General features: G+C 44.4%; 1 protein-coding gene across 1 annotated transcript in view; it reads left to right on the forward strand.

Annotated features, from left to right (window-relative positions):
* LOC103631312 (uncharacterized) overlaps positions 1 to 22,107 on the forward strand; it is a 59,976-nt gene that overhangs the window by 36,636 nt on the left and 1,233 nt on the right. Inside the window, exon 2 of the mRNA XM_020540063.1 lies at positions 21,584 to 21,619. Coding sequence (XP_020395652.1) covers positions 21,584 to 21,619 — 36 coding nt within the window. The remainder of the gene's footprint in view (positions 1 to 21,583; positions 21,620 to 22,107) is intronic.

Below are 22,107 nucleotides of genomic sequence, written 5' to 3' on the forward strand. Positions count from 1 at the left end.
TGTCGTTGTCGCGCGGCGGTGGGAGGAGTATCATGTCGTAGCTGCCGTCGAAGGACATGAACTCGAGACTCCCGAAACGGAGCACCGTCCCGGGTCGGAGAGGTTGCTGGAGACTGCCCATCTGGAGCTTGACGGGAAGCTGTTCGTCAACACGCAGCAGGCCCCTACCTGGCGCGCTAACTGTCGGCGTTTCGAGACCGGGGGGTCCCTCGGGCCGACGAGTGAGTGTCGCTGCGTGCCCCAGCCCAGATGGGTCGAGCGCGTGGGCAAGCGCGAAGGGGGGAAAGGAGCGAGGCGGCTGGAGACCGGCGTGAGAGAGGTGGGAATCCCGCGGCCTTCGTGTTCGTCCCGCGCCCAGGTCGGGTGCGCTTGTAGTAGGGGGTTACAAGCGTCCACGCGGGAGAGGGAAGCGAGCGGCCCCAAGAGAGCGCCTGTCCCGTCCTCGTCCCCGCGCGGCCAACCCTCTCTAAGAGGGCCCTGGTCCTTCCTTTTATAGGCGTAAGGAGAGGATCCAGGTGTACAATGGGGGTGTAGCAGAGTGCTACGTGTCTAGCGGGGGAGAGCTAGCGCCCTAAGTACATGCCGATGTGGCAGCCGGAGAGATTTTGGCACCTAGCTGGTGTGAAGTCGTGGCCGTCGGAGGAGTGACGGAGCCTGGCGGAGGGACAGCTGTCGGAGCGGTTGAGTCCTTGCTGACGTCCTCCTGCTTCCGTAAGAGAGCTGAGAGCCGCCGTCGTCATAGAGCATGCGGGGCGCCATCATTGCCTATCTGGCGGAGCTAGCCAGATGGGACATCGGTCTTGTTTTCTGTGGCCCGAGTCAGCTCGGGGTAGGGTGATGATGGCGCTTCCTGTTGACGTGGCTGGCCTGCGCCCTAGGTTGGGCGACGTGGAGGCTCCTCCGAAGCCGAGGTCGAGTCTGTCTTCCATGGCCGAGGCCGAGTCCGAGCCCCTGGGTCGGGCGAGGCGGAGGTCGTTCGGCAGAGGCCAGGGCGGAGTCCGAGCCCTGGGGTCGGGCGAGGCGGAGTTCGTCGTCTTCTGGGGCTGAGCCCGAGTCCGAGCCCTGGGGTCGGGCGAAGCGGAGTTCGTCGTCTTCCGGGACTTAGCCCGAGTCCGAGCCCTGGGTCGGGCGGAGCGGAGTTCACCGTCTTCCAGGACTTAGCCCGAGTCCGAGCCCTGGGTCGGGCGGAGCGGAGTTCGCCGTCTTCCGGGACTTAGCCCGAGTCCGAGCCCTGGGTCGGGCGGAGCGGAGTTCGTCGTCTTCCGGGACTTAGCCCGAGTCCGAGCCCTAGGTCGGGCGGAGCGGAGTTCACCGTCTTCCGGGACTTAGCCCGAGTCCGAGCCCTGGGTCGGGCGGAGCGGAGTTCGCCGTCTTCCGGGACTTAGCCCGAGTCCGAGCCCTGGGTCGGGCGGAGCTTCCTATGGTGCCTTTGGCAGGGCCTGACTGCCTGTCAGCCTCACTCTGTCAAGTGGCACTGCAGTCGGAGTGGCGCAGGCGGCGCTGTCCTTCTGTCAGGCCGGTTAGTGGAGCGGTGAAGTGACGGCGGTCACTTCGGCTCTGCCGGGGGGCGCGCGTCAGGATAAAGGTGTCAGGTCACCTTTGCATTAAATGCTCCTGCGACTTGGGCGGTCGGTGCGGCGATTTAGTCAGGGTTGCTTCTTAGCGAAGGCAGGGCCTCGGGCGAGCCGGAAATATGTCCGCCGTTGGAGGGGGGCCTCGGGCGAGACAGAAATCCTCCGGGGTCGGCTGCCCTTGTCCGAGGCTAGGCTCGGGCGAGGCGTGATCGAGTCGCTCGAATGGACTGATCCCTGACTTAATCGCACCCATCAGGCCTTAGCAGCTTTATGCTGATGGGGGTTACCAGCTGAGAATTAGGAGTCTTGAGGGTACCCCTAATTATGGTCCCCGACACATATATCTTTTGGATACAAAATATGGGATGGGAGAAAGGGCAGTGTGTTTCTTCAAAAGAGGTTTTTAGAAAAAAAAGGGATGTGCGATGAAGGGTATTCACCCTCATCACCTTGGGAGTGGGATGATCAGGGACTCCCTGGTTTAGGGGAGGGCCTAAGGTGTTGGCTCAGCTGGTTTAGGCGTGAGCAGAAGGATTGTCCCCTCATGTAAGGACCGGTTTGTCATCTTTCACTACCTGTACTCATAAATAGTACAACCACTCGAGACTGTGTGGGCATTCACTCAATCCGAACTCGTGCGGTCCAACCCCAGGGTTATGAAGGCCGGGGAGCACCGGGAGGATAAGGAGGGGGAATGTTTTGTCCGGTTTGGACATAGCGGTGGCCTGACTCCTTTTGGTATAACCGTTAAGGTTGGGACATGCGAGGAAAGAAAGAGATCCGGCATTCGGGCCTCACGACGGTGAGATCGCAGAAACCGGACTAGTGGGTAAAGTGTACCCCTCTGCGCAGAGTTGAAACCTATTCGAATAGTCCGTGTCCACTGGTATGGACGAGTCTGGTGTGGTATGACAATTAGAGATTTTACAACCTCCGGAAATAGGGAAATGTGGGTGTAAATGCGTATTGAAAAATAAAACAAGGCCACGGGAGCGGGAAGCTCAGTGGTGGTTGAGTATTGTGTTATTTTTATTTCCTTGGGAAAAACCCTACATAAACTGCCTTCCTCTGAGAAAAAGAAGAGTGACTTTAACTCCACCATATAAAGCATGTATGATATAGGTCTCTTTCTCTTTACGAGAGCGGGATGGGCTTGCGGAATACCTAGTGTATTCACCCAGATTTATTTATGTTTTCAGCAGCCGAAGACTTCTTTTCCGCTATGCTTGATTGAGAGGGTTGTGTCTGCACCCAGTTCTGCCTGTGGTTTGGGCTAGTGTGCCTTCTTCTGTGCTTTATATTCTGGCTCTCTCTCGAGCTTGTACCTCGGTATTGTAATAACCTTTATTTAAACTCTGTACTATTTGAAGTAAGGAATGTGGTTACTAGCCTCCTAGGACTAGTAATTGTATCACATTTGAGTCTCAAAGGATCGGGATGCTTCAGCCGGGAACGACGTTTGATGATGCAAGGTCCCTCCCACCACCAAGGTAGCCGTAGCCTAGGCCAATATGCAGAAGCATGGGTACGCCCTCCTTTTTATTTAGGTATATAGCACTAGATTAGATATTATTTCTAACTATATCGTTGGTTTTCTTGTAATCGGCGTCACATGGTGGCCAGCCTTGCTCTATCTTCTCGGCCTATGCTATGGCCCATAAGGGCAAGGCGACGTCCGACGTCACCTACAACCCGGATGACAGGCCCGAGGCGCACAACAACCCCGCCGTCTACAGTCGCCTTCATGAATACACCTCCATGGCGTAGGAGGTCCATGGCCCAGAATACGATCCAAGGACCGAGCAGATCGACCGCGATGTCCTCATGAGGGCTAGAGGAGGCAAGAGACATGGGCGGTACTAGATTGTCGACGGGGAAATCGACTCGTCGTCCACTCCCACTCTGTCTCAGGTGCGAGTAAGGAGTACGGGCTCGAGTCCAGCCATACGACCTCAGCACGACAGCTCACAGCATCGCATACAACAACTCGAGGTTAGTGCTTCTATAACTCGTCATTTCTTAAGTTATATACCTTCTCTTTGAGTGACTATAACATTGGCTGGGAATATTATAGACCCAGCTAGAAGAAGAGAGGAGGGAACATCAAGAGATGGAGGCGAGGATGATGGCGGAGCAGGAGGCCCGCCTGGTAGATCAGCAGAGGATGGTGGAGATGTTCCAATACATGCAGAGCCTTGGCGCCGCACAGGTTTCGCTCCGCCACCTCCATTGTTCCCTACAGTTGACCCTGCTTTCTTCCATACTCCTGTGAGTATCAAAATTGTAGTTTGATGTTGGTAATGCATCTGGTATAACACATGCAATCTCTTCTATGTGCAGGGACAATCTGGGGCGGCATCCAACAACCTTCATAGATCGCCCGGCCCGCCGCACCAGTCCAGCCTCCCACCTCGATGAGACTTATGTTCTTAATGTTGAGACTTCAGAACTTGTTGGTAATGCTGTATTGGATACTTATGTTTGTGTTGGATACTTATGTCAGAGCTTGAAACTTATGAGACTTATGTTCTTGATACTTATGTTTGTGTTGAGAACTTAGATATTTATGTTTGTGTTGGATACTTATGTCTATGATGATATTTGTGATGTATATGTGGTATCTTTTGTTTGTTTGGATGGAATAGAAAAAACAAATAAAAAAGGTGTATACTGGTCACTTTGCCGAGTGTAAGGGCCATAGCACTCGGCAGAGAACCAATACCTGGACACCAGTAAAGGTTCTTTGTCGAGTGCTGTGGCCCTGGCACTCGGCAAAGAGGCACGCTTTGCCGAGTGCCTCACAGAGCACTCGGCAAAGAACCTGACAAAGGGACCCACTGGTAGATCCTTTACCGAGTGTAGGTCTGCAGACACTTGACAAAGAGGTAACTTCTTTACCTAGTGTCACCTAAAACACTCGGCAAAGTGTGCTGTCTCCGTTACCGGCGCCGTGACGGCCACTTTTCTTTACCGAGTACCGACTGGCACTCGGCAAAGTATTTGCCGAGTGCCTGATAAAAAGTACTCGACAAAGAAGTCGTTGCCGATGTACTATTCGTCGAGATCTCTTTGTTGAGTGTTTTTTAGGCTCTCAAAGCGCTCGATTCCGGTAGTGACCGTGTCCTCGGCGGCACGCACGGAGAAATGCCAGGAGCAAGTCCGACTCGCCCCATACCTACGTCGACGAGCATCGGTCGGCTCACGACTGTGACCGTGGATGGGGGTAGTAGGTTGTGAAGGAAGAACAAGGCGAAGGCCGGGAAAACGAATGAGACGTCCGACGACGGCGAAAACGATGCAGACGGACCCCAGACACAAAGACGACGGACCGGAGAACAGGAGAAGGTCGCACCGACGAGAACCTAGACGTCGGAGCTCTGCCACCAAGCCAAGACTTAGTTAGGACTACACCTTGTAACCTTTAGCTCTACCTCCACCTTGATAAGAGATTTAGAAGCTTCTCCTCCCTATCTCGCCTGCTTGTAACCCTACTACGAGTTTTGATTATCAATGGTACCAGTAGCGTAAACCATCGATGACCGGATGTAGAGATGTTGTGCTCGAACTACTATAAAGTTTACATTCATCGTATATACCGTCCGAAATCCGGAAGACGCGCACTAAATTTAGTTTTCGGAGTAACGTTCGAAACGCGCGACAACTGGTATGCACGTGGTGGCCACGAAGACGGAGGTCTGGGCACGGGTTGGCGAAGAAGAAACAGTACGTGAGGGAAGAAGAAAAGAGGCACGCAGAGAAGAGATAAGATCCGCATGCATGTCCCTACTGTAAGTCGACATGTTGGCAGGATTACCATGCCGACATGCTGCTTGGAACTTTGTTAAACATCCATCAGTCTCATGTCCCCAAACCAAACCTAGCGCCCGATCGAGTCATGCGTCACCTAATCCTGACATCCTGACAAATGGTTCGACGCATGGTTGACCTATTCTGTCCTCAGCAAGCTAGGCTATTCAGCTGAACACACTGATATTCTAATGAAGAAAAAGGAATCCCCAGATTCGGGATTATATTATCGTCCCCCCCCCCCCCCCCCCCCCCCCCCCCCCCCATACCACCAACCGTACCCACATGAAAGAAGTTGTCCTCTTTCCCCCGCATGCCAGAAGGTTAACAAATACTGTCAAAATTTAGCATTTGCCATTGTGCAAAATGTAGCTCAGAGGTAAAAAGGTTCCAGCAGAAAGCAATACTCGATCTGGACTGTGGGAGATGGACCGGGAAGAGACGTTTCCTTGAGCCTTTTTTGTCGCTAAAAACAATGCATCTTAGAATGGCAGATGGTGGATAATTTGTCATAAAACTATATGGCATAAAAGCAGGGCCGGTCCTGACATTTCGGGGGCCCTAAGCAAAAAAATTTATATAGAGGCCCCATATAAATAGATATATGTATATATCATCTATACATCTACTAAATACATATCAGTAAAGAAACTGTATATAAGTTACTGTAATATAGAATATTACACATTATTGTTTATAAAATAACATTGGCTGAAATAATAAAAATTTACTTGTCACTTCTCATCTTATAAAATTTCTTCTAACATTTTTTGATACAAAATCATCAATTATACTATTGATATCGATATCATTCAATAGCTTCTTCTCGATCATAAAGGCGTCAAACCATTCAACCTTTCTTGACTCATTGCTGATCTTAAATAATTATTCAGTAACTTCAATTTTGAGAAGCTTCTTTCAGCAGATGCAACAGTAACAGACACAGTAAATAATATTCTATAAGCAATAGAGGCATTAGGATAACAATCCATAACTCTGATATGCTCAAAAATCTCCACAGCAGATAATGTGTCGTTAGGCAAAGTAAACTTTAGAATATTCAATTTAGAAATCAAATCATTTAACTCAACATCACATGAACCATCATGAGAGAAAGTGTTTGCAAATTTAGTGCAAAACTCTTCAAGTTCTCTATCATTTAGTGAGCTTAGTGAGATTTTGGGAATAGAATAAATATATACCATACATATATATAAGAGTATATATATATTTAGGTCGGACTGGGGCCCTACTAACTTTAGGGGCCCTGAGCGGCGGCATACCCTGCCTACCCTCAGGGTCGGGCCTGCATAAAAGCAACTTCAATAGTTCTCTAAATAAGTCTCTAAATTTTAAAATTAAGAAGTGAATAGAAAATTGTTTCTCCAATGGTTCTCTAAATAGACTTGTTAAATTTAGTTATTTGCTATCTAACCCCATTTATTCTCCATATTTGGCAACTCGATAGAAACTCCCTAAATATAGTTGACGTCAATTTCTTCACACTCGCGTGATTATTTTTTTTCTACTTTCCCACACAGTGGTATGGCACACTCCCTTTTTCCACTTTCTAGCACAATAAGGTAGCTAGGTCCAATCCGTGTGACACAAGTTTCATTCTCATTTACCGTCAGACCACTACCGCCCTATAGGTTACGCCATCGAACCACCGCTGCTCCACAGGTCGTCCTGACCAGCCTTTTCTCCTCCCATTCAACATCCTCTGCTCTCAACTCTGCCATCAGCCATATCCGATGGGGGCAGAGCTACCAAAGCTAGATTCAAAATTGAACTACTCCATAAATATGAGCAACTATTGGAGACTAAGCTATTTTTTTACCCCTGATAGCTATTTAGCAACTTGCTAAACATGATTTTAGTAAGCTCTTTTTCAGAGAACTATTGGAGTTGCTCTAACATGCATGCCAAAAATAGGGACTTACTAGTTAGACGCACAAACATTGCTATGGTTTATATATATCACATAGGTAGACCTTATTTAAATATCATAGTTAATCAAGCATGTCCAAATCTTTACAATGAGCATCCGAAAATCCCGAGCGGCTTGCGAGGATGGTGCCGTCGGGGTCCTGCTTGCGTCCTCACGACTTCAGGCCTCACAAGCGTGCCAGGCGACGGCACGACGGGTGCCTACGTCGATGTCCCTCCGCTACTCAATCAAATAACTACAATCTAATTAATCCCAAATTTTCCAAATTGAAACCCTATGTATCTCAATCGACGACCTGACAGCTTTGCTGCGCTGGCACTTAGGAGCCCCATCTCCACGGGCCATCATCTTGATTGCATCGCTGCATGCTTGCGTGAGCGCATCATTATTGTATGTGTATACATATCCAAATGGACGAGGTCTGTTGGGCGGCATGTGGCCCGACACGGTTTAGCCCGGCTCGAGCACAGCTTGACCCGTTATCCATCGGGTCTGCCCCACCCGTCTCAATCACTGTGCCATGCCTGGACCTTAGGTATGACAATGTGGGCTTGGTCTGGTATATGTCAGTTTTATTTTTTCTACATTTTTATATAAATATCTAGATTATGTTTGAGCATAGAATGTAAAACACAAAAATATGTGTGTTATGTTGGCTAGGTGTGTATGAGTGGAGCTAACAAGCAAAATTCAAACCCCATACTTATGCACAATTGCACCGTTAATAACAATTACTCGTGTTTTAAATGGGTAGAGATGGAATGAATAAGAAAATATTTTTTTTGAATACTATAAAATACATTTTCTTATATATATATATATATATATATAGCAAAAAACCTCATAAACATTAAACAAACAATTTTTTCGCAAATTTTTATGCACATACATAAATATATGGCACAAAAATATCTATGTATGTAACATAAATAGTGAATCAATAAATAATTGTTCAAAAATATCTACTCTTTCTCTCTCATCCCACTATTTAAGTACACACTACTTCCTATGTCCCATATCTTAAGGTTACAAAGATTGGTCATAGGTCAACGTTTTGAAACTTTGACCAACAATATCTATAAAAATAATTATTTTTAAATTACAAAAATTGTATATTGTGGTAGATGTTTTAATAATAAACCTAATAGCTTCATTTTTAGTTAGTCAATATTTATGAATATTTTGTTATTAACGGTCAAAATTGAAAACATTTGACTGAGGGGCATACTTTCAATTCGTGACCTTAAGATAGGGGACGGAGGGAGTAGGTAACATGGCTTTTCCCCTAATTCGTCTCTCAAACACACATCTACTCTCTCTCCTTGCATACCATTTAGATCTTGGTCTAGACCATGCATGATCATCTACTAAAATGGCATAAAAACATGCAAAAAAGACAAAAGAACCATACAAGACTACAAGAGTAGTTTTTCTGTGGACCACAAAGCAGTATGTGTGTGCACCAAAACAATCCATATCTGAGCATAAAAAATGGTAATTCTGTGGACCAACAGAAAAAAAAAACATGCAGGCCAATTATGGGTTCAATTCGGACAAAGTGCTTTGTCTGATTGCGGGATGATATTTTTTGTCCACCGATTCGCCAAGAGGATGATGTGCAATTGTGCATGCACTAGCATGACTAGCTGAGGGTAAATTAAGCACGCTCGTTGTGGCTGCCATTCATGTCGCCTGCTTAGAGACAGTCACATGACGAAACTCATGAAAGCTAGCTACGACAAGATGCATGAGAGATACAAAAAGAAATATTTTTAAGTGGCTTGTCGCTAATGGGATTACGTTATACCAAGGATATATAATCAGCTGAAATGGAAAGGAAGATCCTGTTTGCTATTTTTGTTATTCATTTTAGGGTTTTCCCTTTATTTTCTTTTGAGGAAATAAAGAAATGAATTAAATAAAAAAAATAAGTGACCAGCCGGACTGGGCTTTTACTAGGCCCGTAAGCCAAGCAGCCCAGCCGGCTGGGAAATCCCTAGGGCAGAGACCGTAGTGCCTCTCGCTGAGACCGCAGGGAGAGAGAGCGAAGCGTCCGGCGGCGGCGTGCTGCTGTTGCCGATCTCTACGGCCTCTCTAGCGCAACTGCTGCTCCCTCGGCGCTTGAAATATGGAGACTTTCCCTGCTCTTGAGCTCGCCAAAAATTGCCAGCAGCCCTCTGTTACTCTCTGCTGCTTACTGTTCCATTCTCCTCAAGCCATTAGGTTCCTTGTGTTCCTGTGGTTAATCGCCGGTGGTGATTGGAAGCTGGTAGAGGTGGTGCTGTTCTTGTTCAGCGAGGTTCTCCTGTGCCCCGTTGATTTATAGTGCGACTGTGTGGTGCTCTGTCTGTTCTGATCTCTATTCACCGTGGCCTGGTGCCTGGGCTCCTTGCTGCGCGGTGTTCGTCTTCTCGGGCTGGTGCTGTGGACGTCTCCCACGGCCTCAGTAGCGGCTCTAGTATCTCCGTCAACCTTCCGCTGTGCAGGCCCGGACGTGGGCGGCGGAATTGGTTTTCTGGGACAGAACTTCGTGTTCGCTGAGCTGATCTTCCCACGTAGACAATCTACGTGCTGTGAGTTATTCGTTGCCTCAATTTATTTACTGTTTAATTTTGTGCAATCTGCTAGTATTATATATTTGGGTGTGATTGCACTTGTGTGGGTGGATTTGATTGCTCGATGATGATAGCGGTGTAGTGAGACAACGTGACAGTCTGGGTTTTAGTGTATTATCATTTTAAGCATTGATATTATTTATGCCTAATTAAATCTCTTTTTTGTTGAGGCTGTTTACCTGTGTTAAATTCTGTTAATTTATTTAGTACACAACTCCTTTCTATCAGTGTTTATATTTGATTATTAGGCTTATTACATCTGATCTAAAACCCTTATTTGGTAAGATAGGACTGTCACGTTAGTCGAGGATCTCTGATCACCTTTTAGTGTTGGAGGGCTGTTTATTACAGCAACCCGCTATTTTGAGAGCAATAGTTTAAGATAAACAATTATGTTTATTTGTTTAATCTGCCTTCTTCATCTGCAAGCCATGTTTAATTTTGAAATGGACCTCTGTAGCTATTTTACATGTTTACATGTCTTAGAATTGCTACTGTTCGTTGCTGCTATAATTACATATGGCATCTATCTGAGTTTTATGATTGTTTTATTCGGAATTAGAATATTTAATTTATTTAAATATGAAGGAAACATGTCACTTATTTCTCTAATATTACAACAATCCAGAAAACCAATTCGTATAATGGCCTCCAGTTCTGATGTCATTAAGCCTGAAGCGTTCGACGGCGCAAGCTTTAAGCGCTGGCAGATTAAGACTCGCATGTGGCTCACTGACCTAAAATTGTTTTGGGTAGTGACGTCGGCTGTTCCCCAGGCTGCATCAGATGATTCTGATGATGCAGCGAAGGCCGCCGCACTAGCGGAGAAAGCCAAGTGGGATGAAGCCAATGAGGCATGCTTGTCTCGTCTGCTGAATGTCTTGTCGAACCGCTTATTTGACGTGTACTCTGGTTTTACCTCCGCTAAGGGTCTATGGACTGAACTTGAGAACGAGTTCTCTGAAGTTGACAATGGCCATGAGTCATTCACAACGGAAAACTACCTTAACTATAAAATGGTTGAGGGAAGGTCTGTTATGGAGCAGCTACAGGAGATTCAACTCCTTGTTAGGGACTTGGTCCAATATGGCTGCGTGCCTGCGTCCTACCAGACAGCTTTCAAGTGAATGCAATACTGGCAAAGCTCCCGCCTTCTTGGCGAGACTTTGTGACTTCACGCCGCCACATGAAGAAGCAAATGACTCTCACTGAGTTGTCAGCTGCGATTAATATGGAAGAGCGTGCAAGGTCCAGTAACAAGCCATCTCAGCAACTCCAGGCTCACGTTGTTGAGAAGGGTGGAGATAGAAAATTCCAGAAGAAGAAGAAGAACTCTCCACAGAAGAATCTGAACCAACCTAAATCCAAAAAGATGAAGAAGAAAAAGGAGGACTTTATCTGCTACGTTTGTGGAGTCTCCGGGCATACAGCTCGGAGGTGCAAACTTAGGAAGGGAAAAGGTCCTCCACCTCAGCGCAAAGAAGGGAACGTGGTGGTTAACTCCACCCCAGGGTATGCACTTCAGGCCTTTATGGCAAGTCCATCAGATGACTGGTGAATGGATTCCGGTGCTACTGTTCATATTTGTGTTGATCGATCCATGTTCTCTTCATTCCAGGGATACAACAGCGCACCAGTCTTGATGGGAAATGGTGTTCCGGCAGCAGTTCGAGGTACTGGACAGGTCTACCTGAAGTTAACTTCAGGAAAGACGCTCGTGCTGAAGGACGTCTATGTGCCCTCGATGAGCCGGAACCTCATTTCAGTGTCGCTGCTATGTCGATAGGGTCTCAAATTAGTGTTTGAGTCTAATAAAGTGGTCCTGTCTAAGTTTGGTACTTTTGTTGGAAAGTCATATGAGTCAGGCGGTTTGTTCCGTCTTTCTGTTTTGAACAATCATTCTTCTTACCATGTTAATGTGGTCTGTAATAACGATTCCATTAATAATATATGGCATTCCCGTTTGTGTCATGTGAATTTTGAGGCCATTAAGAGATTAAGTGACATGTCTTTAATTCCTGAATATAAACATGTTAAAGGTGTAAAATGTTGTATTTGTGTGCAAGCCAAGCAGCCTAGAAAACCGTTTCATACGGTTGAAGGCAGAAGTACCACTCCTTTAGAACTAATTCACTCAGATATCTGTGAGATGAATGGTATAATCACAAAAGGCGGTAAAAGATACTTTCTTACCTTGATAGATGATGCTACCAGGTTCTGTTATATTTACTTACTCAGAACTAAAGATGAGGCACTAGAACACTTTAAGATGTATAAAACTGAAGTTGAAAACCAGCTAGACAAGAAAATTAAAAGGTTACGGTCTGATAGAGGAGGTGAATACCTTTCCAACCTTTTTGATGAGTACTGCAAAGAGTGTGGAATCATTCATGAAACCACTGCTCCATATTCACCTCAGTCAAATGGGGTAGTTGAAAGGAAGAACCGAACGGTGTGTGACTTAGCTAATGCTTTGTTGCAAAGTTCGGGGATGCCTGACATCTGGTGGGGCGAGGCAGTACTCACAGTATGCTATGTCCTGAACAGGGTGCCGCCTCGCAACCGTGAGGTCACACCCTATGAAGGATTTAAAGGAAGGAAGCCAGATCTTTCGCATCTTCGGACTTGGGGCTGCCTTGCAAAGGTGAATGTCCCGTTGCCGAAGAAGAGAAAGCTAGGCCCTAAGACCATAGACTATGTCTTCCTGGGTTATGCACATAACAGTGCAGCTTATAGATTTCTAGTGGTCCATTCTGAGACAAGCGAAATCGCTGTAAATGTAATAATGGAGTCTCGGGATGTGACATTCTTTGAGAGCATCTTCCCTATGCGGGATAAGGAAGTAGTAGCCCCAGATGGTCCATCTCGGACATATTCTCTGCCCTCGAGTGTCCATGACCAAACTCCAGATTTGGAGTTAAGGAGGAGTAAGAGACAAAGGACTGAAAAGTCTCTGGGTGATGATTATATTATTTATCTAGTGGATGAAGAACCACGCTCCCTCACAGAGGCATATACATCTCCGGATGCAGAGTACTGGAGGGAGGCTGTCCGTAGCGAGATGGATTCAATCATCTCGAACGGAACTTGGGAGATAACTGATCTCCCAGCTGGTTGCAAGCCTGTGGGCTGCAAATGGATCTTTAGGAGGAAGAGGAGACCCGATGGTACTATTGAAAAGTACAAGGCCCGTCTTGTGGCTAAGGGTTTTACTCAGAAGAAAGAGGAGGATTATTTTGATACTTATTCTCTGGTGGCTCGATTGCCCACAATCCTTGTGCTTCTGGCACTGGCTGCTGCTTATAAACTTCTTGTTCATCAAATGGACGTAAAGACAACATTCCTAAATGGAGAGCTGGAAGAGGAAATTTATATGCAGCAACCAGATGGATTTGTGGTTAAAGGACAAGAGAGCAAAGTGTGTCGCTTGATTAAATCCTTATACGGTCTTAAACAAGCTCCCAGACAATGGCATGAGAAGTTTAATAATACTCTGACCACTGCCGGGTTTTGTGTAAACGAAGCCGACAAGTGTGTGTATTATCGCTTCTCTGGGGGCAAAGGTGTCATCATGTGTTTATACGTTGATGACATATTGATATTTGGGACCGATTTGGAGGCTATCATGGAGACAAAATTATTCCTCTCCAATAACTTTGATATGAAGGACTTGGGTGAATCTGATGTTATACTGAACATCAAGCTGATAAAGGGTGAGGATGAGATTACTTTGTCACAATCCCATTATGTGGAAAAGGTTCTGACTTGCTTTGGACATATGGACTGTAAACCAGTCACCACGCCCTATGATCCATCCTACACGCTCAGTAAATATGAAGGCGAGCCTGTGAACCAGCTACTATATTCGCAGATCATCGGATCTCTCATGTACCTGAGCAGTGCAACTAGACCAGATATCTCATATGCAGTATGCAGACTGGCTCGTTATTCGGCCAGTCCAGGAGATAGACACTGGGTAGCCTTGTACAGAGTTCTTCGGTATTTGAAGGGAGCGATGAATCTTGGTATTAAATATACTGGTTTTCCGTCAGTACTTGAAGGATTCAGTGATGCAAACTGGATCTCTGACTCGGATCAAATGAAGTCTACAAGTGGCTATGTGTTCACTTTAGCTGGTGGGGCCGTGTCATGGAGATCGTCTAAACAATCAGTGTCGACACGTTCCACCAAGGAGGCTGAATTAGTTGCACTTGATTCAGCAGCATTGGAGGCTGAATGGTTGAGAGACCTGTTGTCAGACCTTCCAATGCTAGCAAAGCCGATACCGGCTGTCCTAGTATACTGTGACAACACTTCTGTGTTGCTAAAAGTGAACAGTAGAAAGGACAACCAAAAATCCTCGAGGCATATCAGAAGACGACTTGATTCATGTCGGCATGCTAGAGAGACGGGTGTAATAACCGTAGATTACATCAAGTCTGAAAGGAACCTTGCTGATCCTTTCACCAAAGGGATGGCTCAAAAGCCAATCCAAGCAGCGTGCATGGGAATGGGACTCGTACCCTGTTAGCGGTTTCAACTGCGGATAACTGTCCTGTGTGACCGGAGGTCCCGAGATCCAGGCTCCAGGAAACGAAGCACTATGGAACCAAGAGCACAAAAGACAAAGAGTCTCATTAGCTGCTGTGCTCTGTCTGTATGGCAGGTTGAGCGATATGCTCTTAATGAAGTCAATGTTATAAGCAGGGAAATTGTCCTACAGAATTTCCTTAACGATTTCACCTATATGAGCTGACTGTGGGGTCGCAGTCCGGGAGAGAATGGGGTTTTCTCTCTAGTGAGTTCATGAATAGATATTAAAGGGCATGACCGTAACGCCCTGCCCCGTAAGAGAAGCAGATAATCTGCCTAGTACTATGTGCCTTTTGTGCGAAGATTCTCACACTAGGGTTTGTGGATCAAGGCGTAGTCCTCCGCTTACTCGTGCAGGGTTGGAGTACACTGGGATAGGCTTTGGTTCAAACCTAACAAGTACCTCTGCCGAAAAGTAGTATATAAATAGTACGGGAGCTCAATGACATTGATCAGAAAATAAGAGTGAAAATGGTGGGGACTGTTATTCATTTTGGGGTTTTCCCTTTATTTTCTTTTGAGGAAATAAAGAAATGAATTAAATAAAAAAAATAAGTGACCAGCCGGACTGGGCTTTTACTAGGCCCGTAAGCCAAGCAGCCCAGCCGGCTGGGAAATCCCTAGGGCAGAGACCGTAGTGCCTCTCGCTGAGACCGCAGGGAGAGAGAGCGAAGCGTCCGGCGGCGGCGTGCTGCTCTTGCCGATCTCTACGGCCTCACTAGCGCAACTGCTGCTCCCTCGGCTCTTGAAATATGGAGACTTTCCCTGCTCTTGAGCTCGCCAAAAATTGCCAGCAGCCCTCTGTTACTCTCTGCTGCTTGCTGTTCCATTCTCCTCAAGCCATTAGGTTCCTTGTGTTCCTGTGGTTAATCGCCGGTGGTGATTGGAAGCTGGTAGAGGTGGTGCTGTTCTTGTTCAGCGAGGTTCTCCTGTGCCCCGTTGATTTATAGTGCGCCTGTGTGGTGCTCTGTCTGTTCTGATCTCTGTTCACCGTGGCCTGGTGCCTGGGCTCCCTGCTGCGCGGTGTTCGTCTTCTCGGGCTGGTGCTGTGGACGTCTCCCACGGCCTCAGTAGCGGCTCTAGTATCTCCGTCAACCTCCCGCTGTGCAGGCCCGGATGTGGGCGGCAGAATTGGTTTTCTGGGACAGAACTTCGTGTTCGCTGAGCTGATCTTCCCACGTAGACAATCTACGTGTTGTGAGTTATTCGTTGCCTCAATTTATTTACTGTTTAATTTTGTGCAATCTGCTAGTATTATATACTTGGGTGTGATTGCACATGTGTGGGCGGATTTGATTGCTCGATGATGATAGCGGTGTAGTGAGACAACGTGACAGTCTGGGTTTTAGTGTATTATCATTTTAAGCATTGATATTATTTATGCCTAATTAAATCCCTTTTTTGTTGAGGCTGTTTACCTGTGTTAAATTCTGTCAATTTATTTAGTACACAGCTCCTTTCTATCAGTGTTTATATTTGATTATTAGGCTTATTACATCTGATCTAAAACCCTTATTTGGTAAGATAGAACTGTCACGTTAGTCGAGGATCTCTGATCACCTTTTAGCGTTGGAGGGTTGTTTATTACAGCAACCCGCTATTTTGAGAGCAATAGTTTAAGATAAACAATTATGTTTATTTGTTTAATCTGCCTTCTTCATCTGCAAGTCATGTTTAATTTTGAAATGGACCTGTGTAGCTATTTTACATGTTTACATGTCTTAGAATTGCTACTGTTCGTTGCTGCTATAATTACATATGGCATTTATCTGAGTTTTATGATTGTTTTATTCGGAATTAGAATATTTAATTTATTTAAATATGAAGGAAACATGTCACTTATTTCTCTAATATTACAACAATTTTTGTGAAGAAACTAAAACTATATATATCCCATCTTTTGTTTGTCATGCCCAATTGCTAGAGCGACATGGGCAGCTGTAGCTAAATGCATTATTGTGGCTAAAAATATACTCCATCAGTTTCGATTTATAATTTGTTTGAGTTTTTTATTCTAAGTTTAACCAAAAAAATTCATAATTATTATTAATTTTTACTGTAATATTATTTAGCATATACTATATTTTAAATATGGCTTTGAATTTTTCGTAAAAAATATAAATAAAATAAGCCGGTCAAACTTGAAGTGATGTGAACTGCGGCAGCTAGCTAGGGGGAAGTGCCTTGCATGTCTGTGATGTGCTTGGCAGCATATATTATGCTGGGCCATATGGAAATTTATAAAGAAATTCAAATTAGCTTTGAAGAAAAAAGAATCCAGTGCCATTTCGAGATTATATGTGTACATGTGGCATGTGCTTTAATGCACGCGATGTTGGATAGTGGGTTTAATTGTGCAAAGAAATGGATCGTGAGGCTCTAATTGAAGGGAACATATCGAATGTAAACCACGTTTTAATATAAAACCTGTGTAAACCTACTAAAAAAGCTTCAAAAAATTCTAAAAAACATGAATGTACATCTCAGCTTACCTCATCTATATACAAAATTTCATGGTTAAATTCATCTTAGTCTAACAGTTACAAAAAAGGACAAATTTTGGTGCATTTGAACTATTACTATTTGTCAGAAATTTTGTCTTTTTTTGTAACTGCTAGAGTAGGATGAATTTGACAATGAAATTTTGTATATGGATGAGGTAAGCTGAGATGTACATTCATGTTTTTTTTAGAATTTTTTGAAATTTTTTTAGTACATTTACACGGAGTTTATACCAAAACGTGGTTTGTATTCGATATGTTCCCCTAATTAAAAGCGTCGACACTATATGTTAGGAGTGGTAAATTAAAGGAGGTTCTGCTAGGGGGAAGTGCCTTCCATGTCTCCCTGATCTGCAGTCTATTTTGAGCCGCCTCGCAGGAGATAGTCTGTTTTTAAGAATATTTTACGTTCCGCTTGCATCATTTAATTTGAATTCCATTCTAAGATCAATTAAACTAACATAATTTTATACATAATATATTTATATATCTTGCTGCTAACCATATGAATGAGATATTTATATACTATATTTTATAAAGGTTTCCAAACGGTCCCTTATACTATTTTTTGGTCGAATACTTCCAACTCTGGTTAACTAATCTCACAGGACAGTGGCTCGTCGTTGTCACGTTCATGCTCGCGCACACGGGTGACCGGCCGTCAGCCAGTAAATTCCATTGTTTCTTTCCAGCGATCGTGCAGTTGAGAGGGAGCATGGATGCCGTGAGCAAAGCATGCCTTGCATGACTCAGCGTTCGTGTGGTGTGAGCGAGCCTCCCTTTTTCGGAAGCAATGCAGCGCAGATCATGAGAACCTGAAACCTACATTTCTCCCCTTTTTATGGCCGGCGGCATGCTGAATCAGTCAATACTACTATTTGTTAGTGTACCAACTATATGTCCCATTGCGAATGCTGCTATCCAAACTTCTCGTTGGTATAACCGTGTGAAATTAAGGAGACAATTTCAGTGAAAGTGGAACATATATATATGTACACTGTCGATGAATCAAGAAAAATGGCAAATAAAACATGCATACTTTCATCAATATGATTATATATATAGGGGGAGGAGATATTGGGAGCTTAGTTACATGAAGCTTCAGCCACCTCATGGACCGCACCTAACAACTAAGTGCATGCGCTCTGGTGCGTCCCCCGCCATACAGTCAGTCAAAACCCCGCGTGGAGTGCACGCCATAAATATGGTTCTGTTTTTTTTGCACAAATGGCGTAAATAGTTCACGCAGATAGCGTAAACAGTTCATAAAGATAGCATAAAAACTCCGCCCAGCCACTGGACCACGTCCACACGCGTAGGCACATGCATGCATATCCTATTTTTATGGTAGACCCGATAATTATGGAAGATAGTGAGACTTTATTGCATGTGCGCAAATTTTGGATGACATTTTCGTTTCCACTGCATGCGACTGATTTAATTTGAATGCTTTATTTTCTACATAAATATAATATCTCCAAAAGCCATACAGCTAGCCTCGTTATAACCAGTTTGTGATATATACTGATACTAATTATGCTACACGGTGTACATATTTATGAAATATAGTACGCTGCATAAAAATCTGTTTCCAGCTTCATGTGCACAAATCCAAGAATGTATGTGAAAGGAAATGGATTGGTATGCATGGAAACAAAAAAAAATCTAATTTAATTGCTTTATTTTGTTCATAGATATATGATCTCTCCAACAGCCAAGCAGCTAGGCTCGTTAAAACCAGTTTATGATATATACTGACACTAATTATACTACACGGTGTAGATATTTATGCAATGCGGTATACTGCATAAATATCTGGCATGCGGTTCACTAGTGGACACATCTCCATGTTCGAGCGTCAAAACCTTTAGCTTTGAGCGTAAAAAGCTGAAGTTATAAGCGTAAAATATTGATCCAACCTAAAAGCTGTTGCAAACCTCTTGATGTTGGCATAGATATGTATATAAAGTGACATAAAAATATGTATGCGATTTTATGTCGTCCCTCCACCAGGAGGCGCGTCCCCCATGAGACGCATGCATGTCGTCCTATTTATTTGGTAGATCTCAACAATATGGCAACCAATATACACATGCATGTGGTTCCTATATTTATGTAAATATGAAAATTATGGTCGGTCGTGTGAGTTTCTATTGCATACGTACAAATTTTGAATAATATTTTCGTTCTCATAGCATACACACAAAAGTTGGATGACTGATATCACGCAAAGCATAAATCATTACAGAAAGTTGCATAAATACCTACACTGTACAACATAATTATTAAAAAAACCTTAGTATGGGCTCAACCAACAGCCGCATGCATAAACAAAGGATTGGAGGAGGTCGTCGGAGGAGGACGCTGCCGAAGCCACATGATCGGAGGAGTTGGTCATCGAAGGATATTGGAGCCACCCACGTCTCGCGTGGCCACCATCACCGGAGACAACCGCGCTTCGCGCGACTGCCGGAGCAACCCGCGTCTCCCGTGGCCACCACCTCCGCTGTTCAAGCCTACTGCGCCTCGTGCAACCGTCGTCGCCACTAGGCCTGGGTTGCGCCGCCGCCGCTCGTCCGCTTTGGGAGTGCCGTCACCGCTTGCACGCCCACCTCGGGAGCGCCACCGTCGCTCAGTCCTGGGGGAGCGTCGCCGCCAGCCACTCGCCTCAGGATGCCACCGCCGCTCGCTCCTGGGGTCGCCGCCGCTCACACGCACGAGAGAACTGCTACCGCCGCTAAAACCAAATCCCTGGCATCCTAGGGTTGTTTTTATAGCCGCCCAAACGTGGTACGGCTGAACCGGATGGCACCGTTGGACCAGAGCTTCCTCTAATTATTGGAAGCTTATTAAAAATGTTGTCATATTATTAAAAACATTTATATGGTAGCTTATTAAATACAAATAAAACTCTGATAACACTTAGAGTAAACTGGCCTTAATACATACATAGCCCGTTGAACTCCATGAAAGCTTAGGCATTCTCAACGGGAGTTTCATACTTATTAAATATAGTGGCAGATCATCATACTTAGTGACATGGCAGTGTGATTAAGAGAAGGGAGAGATATATAGAGAGTTTTATGGGGATCAAATTCTATGTACACTGTTATTTAATCTGCTATCGGTTGTTAAATGTAGTGGCACATCATCATACATACATAGTCTGTTGAATTGGGCATGCACACACCAATAATCGGTAAGTAGCAAGCATATATATATATATATATATATATATATATATATATATATATATATATATATATATATATATATATATATATACTATATGTATTTAGAGCCCTGGGCTCTATTTAGCTAGAGGAAGCCCCAGCCAAATATGAACGCACGTGCATTCACAGCCGACTGACCTTTCGATTTCCATATAAATACCTACGTGATCCCGCGATTAGCTCCTTTGCTCCCGGCTCAGTTTCCATAACCGCAAAACCCCAACCCCGGCACGACTCCAGGAATCTCCGCCGATTCTTCCATCCCGGCGACTCCGCTCCCCTTTCCGACGACTCTTCCAACCCCTCGCCGCTCGCTGTCGATCCAGTCGCAAGCGGCATTTGAGCGGCGCGCCCTCTGTGTCCCCAATCCTCGCTCCAATATTCGCGCCGCTGCGTCCGGCGACCGGCGAAAACCCTACCTTCTCCGGCGACGCTTCTGCTCCTTCGCTCTCCGCCGACTCGACTGCTTCCACGTTCTCCGCCATCCTCAACATTCGCCGCCGTCAACGGGTACCGCTCCAATTGGTAGTCCATCCCCAAACATTTTCGGTGTGTTCTTCCCAACCCTAGCTCGCGCGCATTTCATTGTATCGAGTTTGACCGTCAACAAACTAGTTGTTTTTTGTTCATTTTGCATTGTGTGGATCACGACTAGGGTTGACATTAGTTATGCAGTTGATGTATTACATTTACGCACATTTACACAGTTGGTTACGCACACTTACACAGTCGGTTACGCTCATGTACATAGTTGGTTATGCACATTAGGTTACATGTTTATGCACATTAGTTAAAGTTTTTTGCATCATATTATGTTCAATTGGTAATTGGGTGGTCATCTAGTTGTTTTTGTGACTGCATACACTTATTTATTCCATTATTGTTATAGTTAATACATTGTGTGACAGCATGTATTGTTTTATTGGATCATATCCAGTTTTTTATTATTTTAAAACAGACATTATTTATTAAACTAGTTCACAGTTAATACAGATTGTTTATAGCAATTTTTGTTTTGCTCAAACATATCAGGTTGCAGGCAAATTGTGTTTTATGTTTGCAACTGTATGCAATGGTATGCAACATATTCAGATTGTTATGAACGTATAACAGGACAGAACATATATGCTAATGTGTTTCATGTATGCATCTGTATGCAACATATTCAGTTTGTTATGCTGGTATATCAGGTCAGAATATGTATGCATCTGTGTTTAGTAAATGATCAGCCAACTAGTTGTTTTTCATAGATTATATGTTTTATATAAAATTTCATTTCTGTTTAGTGCATACATTTATGTATTTTCAGATGATTACAGCTAATACATTATTTGGTTACAACAAGGTCTGTTATTCACTTATTTTTGAACAGTTCAGTACATGTTTTATTGAATCATATACAGTTTTGTATTATTACAAAACAGACATTATTTATTACACTAGGTCACAGACAATACAGCTTGGTTATAGCAAGTTTTGTTTTGCTCAAACATATTCAGATTTTTTATGCAAATGTGTTTAGTAAATGAGCAGTCAACTAGTTGTTATTCGTAGAGTATATTTTTTATTTAAAATTTCATATCTGTTTAGTGCATACATTAATGTATTTCAGAGCATTACAGCTAACACATTATTTGGTCACAACAAGGGCTGTTTTTATTGAAACATATTCAGTTTTTCCTAATAATTGAAACAGTTCAGTATGTGTATGCAAATGTAAATAGAGAACAGTATATTCAGATGTTTTAAGTTTGGTATTTAAAACAATTAGGTTCATTGATTCAATCATACCACACCATAAATACATATGCATATATAACATTTTATTTTTTA

This window comes from Zea mays, chromosome 6, assembly GCF_902167145.1.
Source record: "Zea mays cultivar B73 chromosome 6, Zm-B73-REFERENCE-NAM-5.0, whole genome shotgun sequence".
NCBI classification, from domain to species: domain Eukaryota; kingdom Viridiplantae; phylum Streptophyta; class Magnoliopsida; order Poales; family Poaceae; genus Zea; species Zea mays.